This window comes from Xenopus tropicalis, chromosome 3, assembly GCF_000004195.4.
Source record: "Xenopus tropicalis strain Nigerian chromosome 3, UCB_Xtro_10.0, whole genome shotgun sequence".
Lineage (NCBI taxonomy): Eukaryota > Metazoa > Chordata > Amphibia > Anura > Pipidae > Xenopus > Xenopus tropicalis.
This window is the reverse complement of record NC_030679.2, coordinates 33,436,540-33,453,966: the sequence shown is the minus strand read 5'-3', so window position 1 is coordinate 33,453,966 and position 17,427 is coordinate 33,436,540. Positions and strand designations below refer to the sequence as shown.

At 37.3% G+C, this 17,427-nt stretch overlaps 1 protein-coding gene across 1 annotated transcript in view; it reads right to left on the bottom strand.

The window, feature by feature from the left end:
• Positions 1 to 16,765, bottom strand: part of LOC100490096 (rho GTPase-activating protein 7) — a 124,097-nt gene extending 107,332 nt beyond the window's left edge. Inside the window, exon 1 of the mRNA XM_031898789.1 lies at positions 16,555 to 16,765. Coding sequence (XP_031754649.1) covers positions 16,555 to 16,669 — 115 coding nt within the window. The 5' untranslated portion in view covers positions 16,670 to 16,765. The remainder of the gene's footprint in view (positions 1 to 16,554) is intronic.
• Between the last annotated feature and the right edge of the window lie 662 nt (positions 16,766 to 17,427).

The following is a 17,427-nucleotide window of genomic DNA, read 5'->3' as shown; positions in this document are numbered from 1 at the left end:
AATAATGCCAAATTCCAGGCCTGGCTTGTGCAGAAAGGTGATGGAGAAGAATAAAAATAGATACTTAAAGTAGCTGATTGTACAACCATAATGGGAACAGGGTGAAATGACAGAATGATAAGAAGGTGCTCTACTTGGACAAAATTCCAATCCAACATGAATTTATACCTGAAGACAGAACAAATATGTCCTTTGAAAACAAAAAACAGAGATGGCCACCCATGAGGTTGTGTTTTCTGAGAATCCAAGAAGGAACGGTTTGTTATTACTAGGCTTGTAATCCCTGCATTTGCCACTCTCTAAAAATAAAGCTACAGTAAACCACTGGGAGCCTTCTTGAACATTCCTAAACTTTAAAAATTTGAATTGAGTAAAATGCAGTCTATGGGAGATGGCCGTCCCATAATTCTGAGTTTTCTGGATAATGGGTTTGCGGATATCGGATCCCATACCTGTAATTCTACATTTTAAAAATGATTTCCTTTTTCTCTGTAATAATAAAACAGTATCATGCACTTGATCCCAACTAAGATATAATTAATCCTTACTGGAGGCAAAACAATCCTATTGGGTTTATTCAATATTTAAATGATTTTTGAGTAGACTTAAGTTATGGAGATTGAAATTATGGAAAAACCCTTTACCCGGAAAACCACAAGTCCCGAGCATTGTGGATTATGGATCCTATACCTGTATATGTATAGAAGCAACTAAAGAGAGAGGAGGAAGCCATTTAATACTATGACATAGTACATTTATTGGTTTTGTTTGGCAAATTTTATCAAAGATTAGGATTTCTCTCCATCCAAGTAGATTCTGCCTGCCTAGTCTTGCTAATGTTCATATTGTCTGGGGCCAAAACAGAGCTTGCAGATGACTGTGGGACTTCCATTTTCTCCGCAGCTGGGTAAGCACCTCTGTTTGAACCACCCCCCAGTGATTGTAATGAATTACATGGTACCCTGGGCCAGTGTTCCTGTTAGCGGAGAACTGCACTGGCCCAGGGTACCAATGAGCAAACTACCCTCTTCCTTCCATCTTCTTTCTCCAAGAATACTGACATTTTCTTATGGATTGTTTTATATATCTATATATATATATATATATTGGTATCGGTCTACAAAAAGCTCATTTAAACACTGAATAAACTCAACAGGATTGTTCTGCCACCAATATGGATATATGCAGCTTAGTTACCATAAAGTAAAAGGTACTGTTTTATTATTACAGAGAAAAATGTTGCTCAAAATAAACTTTATGGGAGATCAGAGGCCACCCCTTTACATTAGAGGAATGGAGCTTCCATTTGAAGCAGTGTAGGTGGTTTTTCACGGTGAGGGCAGTGAGGTTGTGGAATGCCCTTCCTAGTGATGTTGTAATGGCAGATTCTGTTAATGCCTATAAGAGGGGCCTGGATAAGTTTTTGAACAAGCATAGTATCCAAGGCTATTGTGATACTAATATCTACAGTTAGTATTAGTACTTGTATATATAGTTATGTATGTGAGTGTATAGATAGGTCAGTATAGGTTGTGAGTGCTGGGTTTACTTGGAAGGGTTGAATTTGATGGAGTCTGGTCTTTTTTCAACCCTATGTAACTATACCAATATACTGGGAATTCGGATAAGAGATTCTATATCTGTATTTCTTTTTTCATTTTATAATAAAAAAAATGAATACAACTTTAGTGAGTGTACAATACAAATCGTTAATTAAACCACACAATGTAACGGAAAATTCCAGTTCTTGTACTAATTTGTGCAAATGTGTCCCTTCTCTACAACTAATTATGTCTCTGTGCTTTTACCACTGTATCACTTGTAATATATTATGACATAAAACTTGATGTGTTTTTATTCTGAACATTAGAGTAGAAAGTCAATTGTTTTCTATATTTTCATTATGTTTTCCATATTTTCTTTATTTTCAGTGGGGATGCTAAGGGCTTGGGAAACTACACAGAAGCCAAGCTGCCTGCGTCACTTTAGCATGACTTTCTCTTGTGGTTAAAGCTCTCTATGACTGGATTGTTATTGTACTGTCATGAATGTGCTGCTATCATGTTCTGCTTTGAACATGTAAATAATAAGGCAGTTGACTCCCCTTCCCTGTAACCAGAGAACTTCAGATTCCCAAAGAACTTATTTTTTAATGGGACAAAGAACGATGCAGCACTGCGTCCGTGTAGATACAGCATGGGGCTGATTTATCTACATACCAATATAAGGTTTTTTCCATAATTTGATTTTTTTACGCAAGTTTGAATAATGGTATCCAAAATTAGAATGTTTAAGAGCTAATAAGTGCAAAAAAATTTAAAATACTTAAAAGAAAGAAAAACGTTTGACATCTAAAATCTCAATGGGAGTCAACGGGAGTTCTCCTAGGCAAAATGTATGCATTTTTTTTTTAAATTCAAGTTTTTGGAATTTTTAGAAGAGTTGTAGACCCATTCAAACTAATGAGAAGAATATGAATTTGATGCATTTGCGTTTTTTCTCCCGTGGTTTAAAGGAGAAGGAAAGGCTATTAAAGAGTTAATCTCAAGCTGCAGGCATACCTTCAGTTGTCTCAATAGTGCCCTTAAGTCTCCCCATATTTCTCCCGTTTAGATGATCAGAAGCCTCATAGGAAAAAAACACTGAGCTCTGTAAAGAAAATTCCCATAATGCCTCACTCCTGCACTAAGACCAAGACTGCTGTACATGCTCAGTTTGTAAGACCTGCTGATTGGCTCAGATCCACATTCCTAAGGGGGGAGGGAGTTCTTAGCATTCTTGAGAGAGGGGGGAGAAGGCAAGGGGAGAGAGGAGAGAGCTGCACAGACGCTGGCACAGGAAAACAAAGAGACAAGAAATCCTGTTTCTTTTGACAGAGAACTCAGCTTTTTTGTGAGTGCTTATGGCTGTATTTACATAGACCTTTCTGATAAAGCTTACTTAGTTTTCACCTTTCCTTCTCCTTTAATTCAATAAACTTTTTATATTCAAATTTTTGAATATTTTCTTAACAGATCAGGACCCAAAATGTCAGGAAGAACAACAGCAGTTACTAGATGGCAAGCATTTCAATATATTCTGTCTGACATGCCAACAATGCACATATGTAATTATCCAAGCCTTGCTTTTAGTATTGCCCCAGCACAATTCAAGAGAATTTGGTGGGTTTGATGTGAATGGATAGGCATGGCCAGAATTTGCCATTGCAATTGCCTACGAGCCACAGTTTCCACAATCTGGGTGGCTGAGGATGTTGGGGAGAAGTAGAGTGACAGCAGCTGAAGCCGCAGGCTACATATCAGTGAATTAAGAAAACATCATAGAGAGCAGAGAGTATAGGTTACAGATGTGCCAGCGCTGGGTACAGGGCCTGAGGCCTGAGGGAGTTTAAAGCAACGCAATAGTGTAACATTTAAACATTTGAATTGTGATGATTACAAAAGCCGTGGGAAAGTTTATAGTTCTGGCTGACGTGCAGCTGGGGAAATTCTGTTTATACTGTCAACTGACAGGCCCTTGCTAACAAACATATGTTTTTTGTTTTTGACAATCTACGTTAAAAAGTACGTACTATTTAAGAATTCCAGGGCGTGGTCCTTTTTCTTTTCTTTTTTTCAGTTGTATGTATTGATGTTTTGAAATAAACAAGTTGAAAAGTAGCAATATTACAGTATTGCTGATAAGAAAGAGTTAATCATATTAAAGATAAGCGCATGAAAAGGAATAAAGTACAATGAAGTACTAAAGTAGGAATAAGGTTATCACATCAATTCAAACGGTAGACAAAAATTTATCAAGAAAACTATCTGACTTTCCCTGTGCTTAGGATGAAAAACTATAAAGAGACCAGTAGAGTGGAAAATATTAGGCAGAATATGGGGGGGATCCTTTTACAACAGTATTAGTAATTAGGCATTCATAAAGGATTCAGCTATATATTTAATCAGCCAAAATCCAATTCATAATGTATCCTACTGAAGATTAACGCATTTACAGAGAAACCAATGGAAAAGAAAATGGTGTATAATAATTGTGAAAAGGACTCTCACGCCACATACCCTGCTGGTAACACATTGGAAGGTGATGTAACATTATGGGGTTCTTGCATGGCTTTAGCATCATATGAACAAAACCTCCAGGGCCCCTCAATAACCCTAAAAATGAATATGGACCACAGGGGGAAAAAGCATCATCATCTCTGTAGTAGCATTGATCCAGTCATTCAACGTTGTCACAGGAGCTCCCCATCTTGGATTTTAGGCAGTGAGACTGCACATGCTCAGTTATAATGGTTATTGCAAGTTAATATCAAATCAGATTAACCCTCAAAAGCTGAAAGCAAATTATAAATCAAATGATAAATTAAAATATTACTCAAAATCTATCCAAAAGCCAAAGTGTACAAAGGAAATCAATATAAACGATAAAATTCGTACCAAATTAAGCAATAAGGTCCGGGTGTGGACACCCCGAACCTAGCACAAATATTTAGAGCCGAAGCTCGTGGAGTCCAATAATAATCAATTCCACTCACCCAGGTCCCGAGGTGGTCCGGGTGCTCAGGGCCCCGAACCCGTAGCCAAGGTAGTGATTCCAAAGTTCAAACGAAAGAAGCTCCAAGCACACCAGATTAAAAAGGGTAAAACTCCATCTTTATTAGTCCATTAGGATACAGGTACCTAACGCGTTTCGTGCGCATGCGCACTTAGTCATAGGCATACCCGTATGTCAAAACGAAAGGTTTAAATAGTTTATATCACCTGATAATAATTAACGAATCAACCCACCCCAAAACATAAAAATTAAACAACAATGATCCCAATGAAACCAAAATAAAGAAAACTATAACATAATGAATACAATAATTCGTGAAAACATTAAATGTTAGCTAAATCATGCATGTACATAATGATATATAAAGTCAATTCAATCATTAGTAAAGAGCATAAGTGTATATAGACGTTTTCAAAACAACAAAATAATTTTTAATGACATGATATAAAAAGACAAGAATTTTTAACAAAAAATATATGATGATATATAAAGTCAATTCAATCATTAGTAAAGAACACAAGTGTGTATAGACGTTTTCAAAACAACAAAATAATTTATAATGACATGATATAAAAAAACAAGAATTTTTAACAAAAATAATAAGAGGACAAATGAATTGTAGAGGAGCTGACATATGTAAATATAAAAAATTGTTTTAAATTACCTAAAATTTTTTTTTTTAATCGCAACCGCCATGTATGTCATCTAAGGGTGTGACCACCAATCGTAGCATAAAATATATTAACCCTCAGTTCACCGTTATATCCAAAAGGAAGGTATCCAATCACCACAATATAGTATAGGGTCCAATGCTACGACATATAACTAAATAATAAAGTCATTACCCCACTAAAAACTAACCATTATATGTTGGATGGCTATCAAAATAAGTATCAAATAAATCCATAAGAAAGCATGTTTGTCACGATTCCCTATGATGGAATCGTGACAAACATGCTTTCTTATGGATTTATTTGATACTTATTTTGATAGCCATCCAACATATAATGGTTAGTTTTTAGTGGGGTAATGACTTTATTATTTAGTTATATGTCGTAGCATTGGACCCTATACTATATTGTGGTGATTGGATACCTTCCTTTTGGATATAACGGTGAACTGAGGGTTAATATATTTTATGCTACGATTGGTGGTCACACCCTTAGATGACATACATGGCGGTTGCGATTAAAAAAAAAAATTTTAGGTAATTTAAAACAATTTTTTATATTTACATATGTCAGCTCCTCTACAATTCATTTGTCCTCTTATTATTTTTGTTAAAAATTCTTGTTTTTTTATATCATGTCATTAAAAATTATTTTGTTGTTTTGAAAACGTCTATACACACTTATGTTCTTTACTAATGATTGAATTGACTTTATATATCATCATATATTTTTTGTTAAAAATTCTTGTCTTTTTATATCATGTCATTAAAAATTATTTTGTTGTTTTGAAAACGTCTATATACACTTATGCTCTTTACTAATGATTGAATTGACTTTATATATCATTATGTACATGCATGATTTAGCTAACATTTAATGTTTTCACGAATTATTGTATTCATTATGTGATAGTTTTCTTTATTTTGGTTTCATTGGGATCATTGTTGTTTAATTTTTATGTTTTGGGGTGGGTTGATTCGTTAATTATTATCAGGTGATATAAACTATTTAAACCTTTCGTTTTGACATACGGGTATGCCTATGACTAAGTGCGCACGCGCACGAAACGCGTTAGGTACCTGTATCCTAATGGACTAATAAAGATGGAGTTTTACCCTTTTTAATCTGGTGTGCTTGGAGCTTCTTTCGTTTGAACTTTAATATCAAATCAGGTCTTACCGGGGATTATGATATTTTTGGTTTGGTTATTAAAGTTGATTTATAATGCACCAACCATGCCTGAACTGGCAGGCAAAGAGACCCAAACAGCCCCCCAGCAGCCCAATAAATAGTGACTGTCTAAGGCATCTTACAGCAGCCCCTCTGGCATTTGCCTGAATCTGCAGATTGCCAGTCCGGGCCTGCCATCAACATATTCCTTAACGTTGCATAATGTAAAGTTTTGAAACAGAAACATAACAAATACAAAACAGGTTCATTAGCACAGTGCCTCCAGTACGAGTTGTTGGAAACAGTACACTTGATTTTCCCGTGATAAATGGTCCCAAGGAAAATTTTGCTTTCTGCACGAGAATACAAAGTTGAAACAGAATTTAAAATCTGGATTTAAAAAAAAAAAAATACTTTGAGGCTATTTTTCAGTTTAAGAGTTAATATCAAAGCAGCAATATTACTGTAAAATAATGTTAAATATATTATAATGACTGCACTACTGGCTGTTTTCTGACATCCCCTCTGTCATGCCAGGTCAACAGCTGCCTCCAGACTCCCCCCACTTCCTTCCTCCATTGGTCTCAGTGAGAAACCTCTACTACCCATGGGCTCTCGCTGGATAATGCTTTCCCCTCTTGCTACATTTTCAGCTACAACAAAATCCTCTTCTCTCTGTCTGACATCTCTGAGTAATGTGTTTTATTTTCTCTACAACATCTACCAATATTTTCTATCCCTGGATATATTTTTTTCCTTCAGCCCTTGTATCATCTACAATCTGGATTCACCTTTTAGCCACATTTGAATCCAGGTAGACGGTGGAAGAAGAGATTGTTCTAGATATTCTTCTATCATTTAAGCTTAACACTGTTAGCTTTTCAACCTCTCAAGTATTTTTTAATCATTTCATGTATACCAATGGTTTCCTTTTATTTTGCACCAAAGCCTTTTGTGCTTATAGTCAGTGCCCAAACACATACTAAATATTGCCAATAGAGGTGTCTGTACAAACTACTGTTATATCACAGTTTACATTGCCACAATAAACAATGTGATAACCATAACAACTAGAATGCAATGTTAAGGCAATTTAGTGTTTTGTGTAAAAGAAAGCAGAGAGCCAACTCAGGCCTCACCAGATTTCACAAATGCCTGTGGGAAACACTGATGTGCACCAGCAAAAGTTATGGGTCAGTGTATTTGCTCATAATCAACTGTGTGACAACTATTTCACTATTATAAATAGTAAAAATCAATGCAGTCTGTGGCATCATGAGACACCATAGGGCCGATAATCTGATTTGCCAATGCCTCCCATTAGTATAGGATGTCATGGCAAACACTGAAGAGACAGTGGCTGCACTTCCTACAACTTCCTTGGTTATCTTGGCTTTGTCAGTGGTTCAAGCCAATCTTTCAACCCGCATACAATCTGCTTGGTTGGCCTATATGCTAAACAAACAAAACTGTCCCAAATATAGATTGTTGTGCCTTCTTGCTGTTTTGAGTGCATATTATTGTCTACAAAGGATGTCTGCTTCCCTGTGTAGCTAAAGTAGCTAAACAGAAAGCTATCACTCATGATTTTTATTATAAATATGATTACAGTCTTGTAGAACATAATAACAAAGAATTTAAACCACACCAGTGATTTATGCACCAACACTCCAGTCAGTACTAAATGTATTTTATGAACAGCATCATTAATCTGCCCCTTCCTCCCCTTGATGTCGTCCACCATGATGACATGGAACAAGATGTAAAAGAAGGACACGTGCCTTAGAAAATGGACCCAGGAATGTGTTTCTGGTTTATAACAGTCCTTGGAACAAGAAAGGAAACCTTAATGTGATATAGTAACAGGAACAGCGCACATAAAAGTGTGCAATGGTTACCAAAGACAAACAATTACGAATTTTATTGGACACGGCAGCCTTTAGCTTTGGAATGCTATGTAATTGCCAGTGTATTGTTTCAAACATTGCAACATATTTTTGGGGCATTCTTTTGATGAGAGCATTAGTAAACGTGACTACTTGGCTCTCTTAAACACATGTGCTAAGCATCTGTCTACAACCATGAAACAGTTCTGCCATAGAGAAAGATAACGTAGCCCCAGAGTGTAACTTGTTTATAAGTAATCTTTTCCCTGCTATTCTGACAGGAAACACTTATGTATAGATGTATAGATCCCTCCCTGTATATTATGGGATTGGCAAAGTACCACAATCTGATTAATTATTCTTTTGTCATCTGCTGAATTTCATAAAGATGGTTATGATTATAAAATAGACAGTTATCCAGTGAAGAAAACTGAGGCACAGGTTTATAAGAATTGCTAATTCCTCCTAAATTCAGCATGGACAGCAACATCTGTCTGGGGGTTTATATTATCTGCATTGCTGGTTTTGTCTCCTGAAACAATGTAGAAGTTTAACAGTGCCGGAAAAGAACTGACTTTTCACATTCTTTCAAGAACCATAGAACAGACATAAATACTATTTTCAATAACAACTGCATTTACACATAACTAAATATTGGAAAATATATAAGGAATATATATTGAAAAGTTGCATCTTTTATTATGCAAAAGCAGTTTTTTGGGTAAAGTTCCTTCATAAGGCTGGGCTACAGTGCTCCAAACACAATAATGAGGATGATCACATTTTTCTATGTATGTAATAAATCTTACCCCATAGTAAGGATGGGTCCGGGTGCTCATGCCCCAGACCTTTCAGTTTAGGGAGCCATCATGGGGAGTTCAAAAAATAAACAGGCAGGCACTCCGGATTTTCAATGGATGGTAGAAGAAAGCAGCCAAAAAATAGTTTTAAAGTAAAAAAGTATAAATTTTATTTAATCCATATGTAAAAACAGGGAAAGCCTTACGCGTTTCGTACCAGATGGTACTTAATCATAGGCTAAATTCCATTTACTAGAGATACAGTATTTAAAGGCAGGGTAGCAAATGAGAAGGTTTCTACAATTGGCCAATTACAACCATTAAGGTCACATGACTAAGAAGCATAGTTAAAAAGTTCAGTGATTTACATAAGGATATTTTGAAAAAATCAGTATAAAATAGATATCTGTATAGTATTTAGGCTAAATATTTATTAGACATAGCAAGTTACATCATAGTCAAAGTTTAAACCATTTGGTTGTCTAGTTTTTAAGAAAAATATCCAAAAAAAAACAAAACAAAAACAAAACAAAATGGATATTCTTCTTAAAAACTAGACAACCAAATGGTTTAAACTTTGACTATGATGTAACTTGCTATGTTACATCATATTTTATACTTATATTTTTGGCTGCTTTCTTCTACCATCCATTGAAAATCCGGAGTGCCTGCCTGCTTTATTTTGTGAACTCCCCATGTGGGCTACAGTGCTGCCTTGTGCTTGTGATAATGGTAGTGTCCACACACAATGCACAGGATGCTACCACTCATCGCACCTAAATGCCGTCCATCAACTCATGGTGGATTGTTGACAAATGGTGCACAGCACTCACAACTGCTATCTGGTTGCTTGTATAACACTGTGGTTATTCATATCATGCAAAAACCCCTATACAGGTATGGGACCCATTATCCAGAATGCTTGGGACCTTGGGTATTCTGGATAAGGGGTCTACTAAAAAAATCATTTAAACATTAAACCCAATAGGATTGTTTTGGCTACAATAAGGATTAATTATACCTTAGTTGGGATCAAGTTCAAGGTACTGTTTTATTATTACAGAGAATAAATTATTTGATAAAAATGGAGTCGATGGGAAATGGCCTTTCTGTAATTCGGAATTTTCTGGATAATGGGTGTCTGGATAAGGGGACCGATACCTGTATTTGCCACTTAACATGAAATAACTCCATTTCGCATTTATGATGCTTGTGCCATGGTGCATAAATTATCTCAAAGCACATAAATGTGACTTAAAAATTCTAGATGGAAACATGGTGAATTGGAACATATAGCAGATCTACTGCACGTAAGTAAATGAATCCCACAGTATCCTCCAGCAAAAGAAAAAGCTGCAGATACCTGCCTCTATCATTGCAAATAAGCAGCACGTGGGACCAAAAGGGTTATACAAAATATAACTGTCTTCATTAATCAATCAGAATTGATCATACGAATTCAATGGAATCCATCACCAACATTCTAATCTTAGCTATAAAGATGTGTCCCTAAATAGAGATGAATGAATCAGGTGTTTAGAGTGCGTGCTCTTGCTGAGAAATTGAATTGTTTTAGTTTTGGAAAAGAGTTATAATTCCATTTTTGCAAGCTTAATGGATGACCCATAAGATTGTTGAAAAAAGATGGATGCAGATTCCCCAGGTACAAAATAAATGTTTCTAGAATGTCCAGTGCCTTCACAAAAAGATTTTCGTAGTCAGAACGGTAACCTCCGGAAGGTCAAACGTTAGCAGTGGGTCAAAATTAAGGTGGCACCATATATAATAAAGGATGGGTGCCAGCTCCTGTTTATGGCTGACTTGCAGCATGGTCCAAATAGGAGAGTGCAAGTAAAGCACTCTCCATTGTCGCCGGTGGGATGGCAACTGATGGCAACTCGGGGAGATTAGTCGCCCGCGAACAGGGAGATTTGTCGCGGGCGACTAATCTCCCCGTGTGCCAGAGCCCTAAGTGAAGACACACAGAGCTACTAGTAGCAGCTACTTGTCGTGGCTACTAAAATAGACAATGCCGATCATTACTGATAATCCTCTCTATGTGTGTTTTAGCAGAGGCAGTTCTCAGTACTGTCTATGGCAGGGTATTTTCAGGCGTTTAGTAGCCGTGACAAGTAGCTGCTACTAAGTAGCTCCGTGTGTCTTCGCCCTAAAACCTCTACTTAAAAATATTTTACAATTTGCAAAAGACAGATCCCATTGACTTCTACATGCCTTTGCCAGCTTTTAGATGGCTTATTAAATTGGAGTTTTTTTGTGGCTTTCACACTTAATAAATTACAGAAATTCATAGTTTTAGAGTAATTATTTAAACAAGTGATTTGTTCGCTCTAAAAAGTTTGATTCGAGGAGAAGAACAAAAATATAAATGTTAATAAATCTGCCCCTAAGTCTCAGTATTCCTGGCTTAGATCAAGGAATGGCAGTGGAAATACAGTAAGCACAATTTTTATGGAGGCTTTACTGCAGGAACTCTTTGCTTATGGGCTTATAACACATAGGACTTTTCTTGACATTGTCTTATATGTTTTTCCTAGGGGTAAAACACACACAAAAAAAAAAACCAGAGGAAAACCTGTAGATCAAGAGTACCCAGACTTTGTCACCCTGTTATCTACTCTTGTCACCTGGCACCACTATGTTTATGTCTATAGTATGGTATTTTTCTTTCTTTTTTTCTTTGGCTTCACCATTTTGTCATTGTTCTGCTCCTAGGGCTGTTGGCCCAGTGTGGCACAACTAGGGATCATGTCTACTTCACTAAGTGCAGACCATTTCTTCATTGCCTGCCTTCCTGCATTAAATTTCTGTGCTTGAGGGTTATTCTATAACATATTTAGGCAATGGGGACCCACCAGTGAAATTTTGCCCAGGTCTGGTATCTTTTAGTGGCCCTGGGGACAAGTCACAAATGGAAAATGTAAGAAAACACCCATTTGACTTTATGTTTACATTAGGCTTTAATGTGGGCAAGAAAACCAAATGTTCTTTTAACATCATGCTGTGGCATTAAGATATAAGCCAAAAACAAATAAGCCACTTTGAATACCCTAATGCTTGCCTGTATCATGTTTCTTTCAGTACAAATCACCATAATTGTGGTAAATATCAAGGTTCCAAACAACATCATTTTATTTATAAGTAAAGCATGTGGCACAGTTAAATAAAACATTGCAGAAAACTCTAATAATATTTTGTATTGTTCTAAAAAAGTAAATAAAAAAATAATTCACAAGACATTTGTAAAACTTTGTATTTCAGACCATGTTACCTTCATAGATTAATTGGCAGTGTTGCTGACATTAGTATAATACAAACAGCTAACAGATAATCTGGATCCCGCCATTCCATGTTTTGCATTTACAGTTCAGTAGGTAAAGTCAGTAGGTGATTTAATTTGTATGATGACTCCTGATGGTGGTAGTGGTGAGAGTCTATCATTTTTTCCATTTTTTTGGTTTGAGTAAAAGAATAAGGATCATTTATGAAGAAGTGTAAATGCAAAGGGGAACAAGAGCATGCTAGGTGCAATGGCAGACACAGGCATTAAGTACAAGGCCCCGTTACATTCAAGTTAAGGGGTTGGAAGGGGTAATACAGATGTTCATAGACCAGCCCCTTATCAACACAGAGCTGCCGACCTAGAGATGTTGTGGCTTGGTTGATGCAGTAAATATCCTGACGATAGAATCATTGTAGTGCAAACTGCATTCTTCTCCCTAAAAATCTAATTTAAGATGGCATAATGGGGGGAACTCCAGCACCATGGTGGCGGGAGGGTCACTCAATTTTGTATAACTCTTTATGTCAGCTTTTAATTGCTTATATGTGATTCTCATACCCACACCTCAGTGGATGGTCAAACCGCAGGTTTTATGAAGTTTCTTACATGACCGCAAATTCAATGGCCTAATCGGCACACCTGAAAATGTCTAAGGCAAATGATATACCTATACAAATTCTATTTGTTGTTCTGACTATAATGCCACTGTACAGTGTATCCCTTTGCATTACATGGGCACCTTTGCACCATACTTGGCTTTACAGCATAAATGGATGAATAGCATACAAGGAATGGACCATTCTAGCTTTGATGAGAAACATCAAACAGTTTATTTTATACACTCATTTCTTTCAGCCTACTGAATGAAGCAATTAGGCTAATTATAAAATGATGGTATTACAAGCAGGGTAAGTGCTATTGGAGTGAATGGTAGATTTAGGGGGTTATATCACCACTTAAAGAAGAAGGAAGGGCATTTTGGCGTTTTATTGCCAATAGATCAGTCACAATAGTGCAAGCTGGAATGCTATATTTATTTTGTAGAAAGCTTAAGCATACCTGAGTAAGGGCAGTGGCACAAGGGGAGATTAGTCACCCGCGATAAAACTTCACTATCACGGGCAACTAAACTCCCCAATATACCGTCGATTTACATTCTTGCCGGTGGGATGGCATACGCGTTGCTTCGGTTTCCCGAAGTCACCTGAAGTTTCCCTAAACAGCCCTAGAAGCTCCCTCTGTTTGTGTAAGATAGCAGCTGACATTTTAGCTTGTCTCATTAACTTCTGTGCTGCAGCTCTGGCTGATGATAGCTCAGATTACAGCACAGTTGGGAGGGGGAGAGACTAGAGATGGGAGGGGGAGAGAGGAGCAAACCGAGCAGACTCATGCCGTGCCCTGAACGATTTTTCTGAGAGCAGGATGTCGGACACAGAAGAACATGTATACACAAAAGAATAAAAGAAATCCTGTGTTTCTTTATTGCCAGGTATACAATATCAAACATCATTATGTTTAGTAGGGTTTTATAGAAACCAAATGAGTGTATCTTCCCCCCGATATGCCCACCTATGCCCTAGGGCCAAATGACTGCATTACAACAATGAGGATACAAAAAGTCGGACTAAGGACCACATCAATAAGCCGATGTGGTCCTGGATCTAACAGAAAAATCAAGCCTGTGCGATCAATATCTGGCTGATTTTTGCCCAGATTTTGGTCAGGGAGGCCTGTTGCCCCCCCATACACAGGCAGATAAGCTGACAAATCGAGCTGAAGGACCCAAATTGGCAGTTTAAATCTGCCTGTGTACGGCCACCTTTAGCAGTAGCATAGCCCTGTCAATCTAATAGGGCAGGTTGTGAGTCAACATAAAGATATGGAACAACGCACCAATGAAAATCAAAGATTTCCAGTGTTTGTAAAGAGACTCCTACATTTTCCACTTATTCGTTCTTTTGTTATTAAATTTAATTTGGCACCCTTTATCAAGCAAATATCATTTGATAGACTGAGGTGAAGCAACTCCTATTGGGCGTACGGCCATGAAATGCTGATTCTTACTGGCAGCTGGAACTTATAAACAAATAGCAGAATGTAGTACTATAGTACAGCTGGACTGCAATTTATTGACTCACTTTATAGAGATTCCATGTTCAGTAAACCAGCAAGAGGGAACAGCATGGTTTATTTTCAGTTGATGATTATATTCTACTATGTTACAATTCTACACCTGAGATGGATAAAATATAAGCACACTAACACTGTATAAATCAGTACAAATACATGATTATACAGAAATAGCAGTGAATGAACCCGATACAGACAAGTGTAGTGTAATGCAGTTTGGTTATACATATACATGCATAAGCAGTGGCATTACTAGATGTCATTTGGCCTTGCAGCAAAATCATTTATAAGGCAGTCTCTCACTCGGTCCCCACCTGATGCACGGCCTGTTTCCTCAATAGTTACACCCCTATACATAACTATGGTACAGTCATATGTCAATACATTATTAAGACTTTGAAACAATAAATTCCATACAATTTTTGTCCCATATATATTTAATTAGTCAACCCAGAGTTACATTATTATTTTAACTTATCCTTTTGTTAATTTATAAGTATTCTCAAGACCACAATCTCTGCCAAACCCATGAACTACTCTTGTAGCCTAAGCAAAGAAGGCTCAATGTGCCTGTTTTTGCTCTTTGGACACTGCCTTTCCCTGTTGTAAAATTGCCACAGCTCTCTGTGCACCACTTTGGAATCCAGGGACCTGCAGGTACCCAACTGAATAAAGGACTTTCTGAGTTCGGCAGTGCCCAGGCCCAGATTTGTGGAAAAGCCACAAATGCCAGGGCCTAGGGCAGCATGGGAGAAGGCATGTAAGCATCTCTCCTGCCCTTCTCCTAACTTAATCAGAGCATCATACAGACATGCAAAAAGTTAGCGAGTGGTAGAGGATAAGGAAACCACAGGCAGGCAGTAAGGACAGGGCTCAACTCTGCCCCCTGATGTTGCGCAGTGCACCTCACACTGGATTTTTATGCACCATGAAGTGATACCTCATTCATTGCCCTAGGTGTTAAGGTTGCCTAAATGAGCACTAAGGGGCACATATATATTCTACAGAGAATATATGAAGGGAATTTTATGTACATGTATAAGGACAGATATGCACTGGCCTGTGCCACACACAAGTATAGGATCTATTAATTATCCAGAATGCTAGAATACTGAGCTGCCCATCCCCCTCCTCCTGCATAAAAACATTTTAAAATCAAATATACCCAGTAGAATTGTTTTCCTATCACTATGGAATTATGCAGCTTAGTTACACAAGGTATTGTTTTATTATTATAGAGAAATAGAGTCTATGGGAAATGGATTGCATATAATTCAGAGCTTACTGGAAGATGGGTTTCTGCATAACAGATCCCATAGATTTCTTGTTTAATCAATGTCCATATCTAATGCAGTTAAATACATTTAGTGCTTTATGTGAATAACCCTATTTCACTTTAGGAAAGGTTAGCAATGGTTGAAGTAAAGAAATAGCATAACGTAATTACTAAGTTAAAAAAACAGGGATGGAAACCACAGATATGAAAAGTCTATACAGATATATCATTAAACTTGCAGCCCTGCTAAATTACAGCCTTTAGCTGTCAGGGATGCTGGGAGTGGTAGTTCAATAGCAGCTGGAGGAATGCGAGATATGAGATTGAACTGGTCCCATACACTCCCCTGGTCCAATTAAGAATGCAGTGCAGCACACTGAGCACTACATTTATATTCCAGCAATAACATTAACATAGCAGTTATAGACTGCAGTACTGTGATTGGCTTAAGTCACCAGTACAGGTATGGGATCCCTTATCCGGAAAGCTCTGAATCACAGGATGGCCATTTCTCATAGACTCCATTTTAATCTAATAATTTGATTTTTTAAAATTGATTTTCTTTTCATCTGCAATACTAAAACAATATTCCAACTAAGATATAATTAATCCTTATTGTAGGCAAAACAAATCTACTGGGTTTATTTCATGTATGGAGATCCAAATTACAGGAAGACCCATTATGCGGAAGACCCAAGGTCGCAAGCATTCTGGATAACAGATCCTATTGCTATCAATATCAGCAAAAAAAGTGCCTAAATCTGACCTGATAATCTTCTTTCTCTTGCACTTTTCCAGAACACATCCCAAGCTTTGTTGGTGGAAACCCTAATATGCTCACTCAAGGATCTTTTCAGCCGAGTTTTCCCTGTATCAGCCATAGCTGCTGTACAATCCACAGTCAGGTTATCCCATTAGAATCCAACAGGCTGCAAATCCCAGTGCATTAACCAGTGGCAAGGGTATTGTACAGGCTGATCCTTCAGAGAGAGAACTTCAGGCTTGGAGGAAGAAAAAAAAACCTCTTGTTAACACCCCTTTCTGTTAGAGACAGAGCGAACCTCCCTCTAAACTCTTTGGGGTCAGGCCAGGCTGGAAAGGAAATAGCCCCGTTGGTTCCCCCCTGCTTTGCTGCATCTGACAGATTTTCTAAACAAATTCATTTCGTTTCCAATCAGATCTGTAAACATAAAGTCCAGCAACAAAGCTTAGTGCCAGCCCCGTGCCCGGCAAACCAACTTCTCAGTTCTTTTATTTTTGCCTTTATTACAATTACCCTGCCCATAATTAACATCCGTCTTTCTTTTATTTCACTTCTCCTTTTTTTTTTTTTACTGCTGTCAAAAATTGGAATCAAGACTGTTTTGTGTAACAGAAATCAGATATAATTGCAAAGGCTCCAGCATGTGCTCAGGATTAAAAAAAAGGTGCCTGCAGCTTCATGGTTCCTTTTCTCAGTATGTATTAAACAATTACAGTACTACATTCTGTAAAGCTTCCGAGAAGCTACCCCGTCTAAGCTTAATTTCAAATTAATGTATTTAAATAAAGCAATATCATGAGTTTTTGGGACTTGCTGTCCGGTACTTGTATTGTGCATTTTAGGATGGATTATGGGGCAATGGTAACATTTAGAGAA